Source organism: Malania oleifera, chromosome 7, assembly GCF_029873635.1.
Source record: "Malania oleifera isolate guangnan ecotype guangnan chromosome 7, ASM2987363v1, whole genome shotgun sequence".
In the NCBI taxonomy this organism is placed as follows: Eukaryota; Viridiplantae; Streptophyta; class Magnoliopsida; order Santalales; family Ximeniaceae; genus Malania; species Malania oleifera.
Genome location: NC_080423.1, coordinates 97,106,599 through 97,110,781, shown reverse-complemented (window position 1 = coordinate 97,110,781; position 4,183 = coordinate 97,106,599). Strand labels below are relative to the sequence as shown.

Sequence of the window (4,183 nt, the reverse complement as noted above, 5' to 3'; positions counted from 1 at the left end):
ATACTAAATGATACCTGCTTGGCACTTTACCTAGTGCTGCTCTATAGATTCAAAATTAAGAAATTACATTATGTACAAATGATACTCCAAACAAATACATTATGTACAAATGATATATTCTATACAAATACATGCTGTACAAATGAAGTCATGAATAAATACATTATGCACAAATGAATAATGAATAAATACATTATGTACAAATGAAGTTGTAAACATATATCTGATGTACAAATGAAAGTATAAACTTATTAAGAAATACATATATCGCCTACTCGGTACCACATGGAGTTCGTCTTCGGTGTCGGGGTGGCTGCCGTCTGCGTCTGCCCTCACCTGGCTGCTCGTCCGCGTCTGGTGTCCGGTCACATCGAGAGGCTGCATGTCTGTCCTCTCCGCCCATAGGTACTGGATAATCTATCTCTAGGTGAAGCGGACGGGGAGCTATGTCATATGTAGTCTCTGGACGAGTCTGAGCCGGCAACTCGGGTGCGTCCACCTCCTCCGCATCGAGAGGGTTGTCTAGTAAGTACGACATCAATGGTGTCGTGGCAGAGTCAGATCGATAATCCACCGGTCTACTGGAAGGTCCCTCAAAATTAGCAGTTGTCGATGGGGCATACGGTGTGGACGACCCAAACACATACTCCTCATGTACAATGGGCGGTGAGAAGGCCGGACTCGATGGACGGCTAGAGGTAGCTGCTCAACCCCTCGTACTGGAGCTCCTCGACCACCTCATGGGGCCGGGGGCCGGCGTGGGGTAGGGATCCATCGCCCGTCCTCGTAGACAATGTCCAAACCAGCTTTCGCTAAATCGCTTATAGCGGGGTCTGATGATAGCGAGTCGACCTGGTGTAATACGTCAGCCTGCAGCATACGAAAATAGTGGTTACAAGATTGAATTGCTAATGTAAACGGTAATAAATTAGGTATACGTTTAAGTAAGCGTACGAGGCTCATGTAGACCGCCGCGGTCCTATCTACGAAGTGACGTGTGATCGACCTATACCACGTGTAATACGGATCCTCTGGACCCTTTAGCTCATCCGCTCGCACTCCCTCCACGATGTACTCCCGCCTATGTCCCCACATACTCACGTACATCGCTTGCTCGGCAACCCAATCCGTGTTCCCCTGATCGCGACCATCAATCTCGTGCAAGTCCTCCCTACGTACATCGACCCCCAAAGTACAGAAGTGGCTAGGGATGCCCTGTCGAAAGCCAAACTGGCGCATCACTCGGTCTGGGAGATGCCACTTGACAATATGAAAACATATGAGTGGAACTCAGGCAACCTAGAGGTCCGACCCAACTGCATAGCCAGGCGGTAGGTCGGCAACAATGTCATCAGTGTAGGGCGCCCATACGAACTGCGCGTATACATATAGTAAATGTAAGAGGTGGGACGGGAATATATGCAAATAATGAAAAATACTATCAATACACATAACCGAGAGTACCTCGTGCTCCCGGTGCATGTCCAGCTCGAATCTATATCAGGGTAGCGTGTGTTGCGCAACATTAGGTGCCAACAACTGATCCCTCCACCTCTACAAAATGAAACGTAAGTTAACAAGATGTAACCACCAGTACGTAGTACAACTTAATATACGTACCACTTATACAAGGAAATGATTGTAGGTGGAGTTACTAACCTCCACGCGAGTGGAGCTGGGTCAATTGGGTGTCCCTCCTTGTCCCTCTGAATAAGACGCCGGAGACCGTGACGCGTAGGAGCTAACGACGTGCAATAAGCGGAGTGCTCCTCCGATCTGTGAGTGGGAAACGTCAGCTGCGCGACATATCTCCTAGTATAGCCAGACTAACGTCGCAGAGCCCCAACTATAATGGCGTATCTCTGCTCGTTCCGAGAGAAGTGGAAGGAACATCAAGTGTGCATAACTCCCCAATAGGTCGCAGAACAGCGTCCCACATATCAATCGCATAGGTGGGCACGTGCGTGACACGCTATAGTGTGATCATCAGCATCAGCCGGAAGCTGGCGAAACATCTCCCCCTCTAGAAACCGCATGCGAATGAGGGCACCAACAAGCTCACCATCTAGAGGCACCACTCCTAACAATCTCTCGCACATGCGGCGAAGTCCTCCCCCCTAACCGGCGCCTCCTTCCTGTACTGGTCCAACTGTACAACTAGTGACGGGCAACCTATCAATCAGTAGCCTGAACAACACTGCGACATCCTGTAATGTGATAGTCGCCTCCCCGTGCGGCAAGTGGAAAGTGTGTGTCTCTGGCCTCCATCGCTCCACCAACGCGGTCACAAGATGCCAATCCAACTGGATATTGCCAATTTGATATATCTCATAAAAACCTGCATCACGTATCCAATTAATAATGCGGGGGTCTGTGCCTATCCTATCATGTACGCTCTGACTGCCCCCTCGGCAATATAACACGTCAACATGCGAATCGGTCCACGCCCGATTGGACCGGTGATGATCGGCCATACTCAATACACTAGTATCGGACGGCCTTGGATCAATCCTGCAAACAAGCCAGCATATTTAAAGCATAAACATAAAAATCATCAGAATTGAGTATCTGTCACGGCTGCTTTGTATGGTGGAATCGAACGAAAATCTCAGGGTTTATCCTAAATGTGTACAAATGAAAATATCTCACCAAGTTTTTATCTCAAGATGCACTATTCTCCATTGATGAACACAGTGACTCAATTGCTCAGAGCCTAATTGAGCATGGAGCATTCGCATGTTCACCGAAAAAGGAAAGCGGCCTAAGGATCTTATATTTGGAATCTAGGAAAAAGGCTCTCCTGACCCAAGCCCAAGTTCATGAATCTTCACGTAAATGGATGCGGCTGACTTATTTATAATCGCCTTGTTTAGAAGGAGGAAGTAGCATTACAGTTGAAAACTTGTCGTGACTCGATGACTAAGAGTACGCAAATCGCCTAAACCTATAAGTTATAAGTCAGTGCGAAGGTCCAGCTGCATCCCCAGGTTGTGTCCTTCTCGGACATCTTGTGCGGTTATGTCCTTCTTGACGACATATGCTACACGTGATATTTTTCCGACCTTCCCGGGCATCCATCTCGTTCTGTATACGTAAGCTCCTAGGCCGACCTTTATGTCGAGCATATGCAGGATTTGCCTGCAATTTCGGCAACAAGCAAGTTGGCCAGTATGCCTCATGCATAATTGGATAAAATTCGACAGCATATGTTGTATAGTGCTCGGCAGTGCTCCAATATAGATCAACATACTAGCTTGCATTTAGCCGTGTCTCGGCACAAGCTGCAAGAAGGTGAGAGCAAGGATAGTGTAAATATTGTCACTTCCTGTAGGAGCATTCGCGCCTCTGGATGCTCAAAGTTTGGACATTGTTTCCATCGCTAGCAATATATGCGGAGTCAACGTATTTCCTTTAGATATTGCGTTACGAGCAGCCTCCGTCGGCTATTAAAATAATGTGCAACGTGATAAAATGTTAGTTGCACAAGAGCCATTATGGGAAGGCTACGTGCGCCTTTTAGGACGGCGTTGAAACATTCGACTAGGTTGGTGGTCATGTTTCCATACCTCTTTCTACCATCGTGGCACTGAGTCCACATATGAGGATGGATCTGATCAAAGAACGACTTGGCTGGCTCTCCACCCTCATCGAATATCCTCTCCATCCACTTGTCAAATTTTCTCACCTAATGCTCCCTTCCCGCTCGCTCAGCCATTCGCTTCATATTGACACTCCGCACTTTCGTATTAAAGTTGCTCACCACATGTCGAAGGCAGAATCAGTGGTGCGCACGTGGTGGTTGCCAATTAGGATTGTGCTGCACTGTAACGATAATCCCTGGATGCTGATCTGATATGAGACAAATGTCGTCCCTGTCGGTAATCAAATTCAGACAACACAGAAACCAATTCCATGTGTCGAGGCTTTCCTCTTGCACAATAGCGAATGCAAGGGGAAATATTTGCCTATTTGCATCGGGGCACTTCGTAATAAGGAGTTTGCCCTTGTACTTACCATACAAGTGTGTCCCGTCCACACATATAACGGGAGGGCAGTGACGAAAACCCTAAATAGATGCTGCGAACGACCAAAATACAGATACGAAGGTTACGCTGTTAGTGCTACCTGGAATAGGAGTTGACCTCCACTTGATTATTGTCCCAGGATTGTACGCGTGCATCGC

General features: G+C 47.5%; 1 protein-coding gene across 2 annotated transcripts; it reads right to left on the bottom strand.

The window, feature by feature from the left end:
- Nucleotides 1-214: 214 nt before the first annotated feature.
- On the bottom strand, nt 215-2,754 carry LOC131159260 (serine/threonine-protein phosphatase 7 long form homolog). Of its 2 annotated transcripts, XR_009137765.1 has the most exons (4): nt 1,660-2,754; nt 1,465-1,554; nt 955-1,374; nt 215-870 (listed from the first exon to the last, which is right to left on the bottom strand). XR_009137765.1 is itself a non-coding variant. In XM_058114006.1 (2 exons), the coding sequence occupies exons 1-2, from the start codon at nt 1,237-1,239 to the stop codon at nt 739-741; spliced, it is 417 nt and encodes a 138-aa protein (XP_057969989.1). In that variant the 5' UTR covers nt 1,240-1,401; the 3' UTR covers nt 215-738. The 2 variants fall into 2 exon arrangements, 1 of the variants encoding a protein (XP_057969989.1); XM_058114006.1 differs by lacking the exons at nt 1,465-1,554; nt 1,660-2,754 and having other exon boundaries at nt 955-1,401.
- Nucleotides 2,755-4,183: the final 1,429 nt, after the last annotated feature.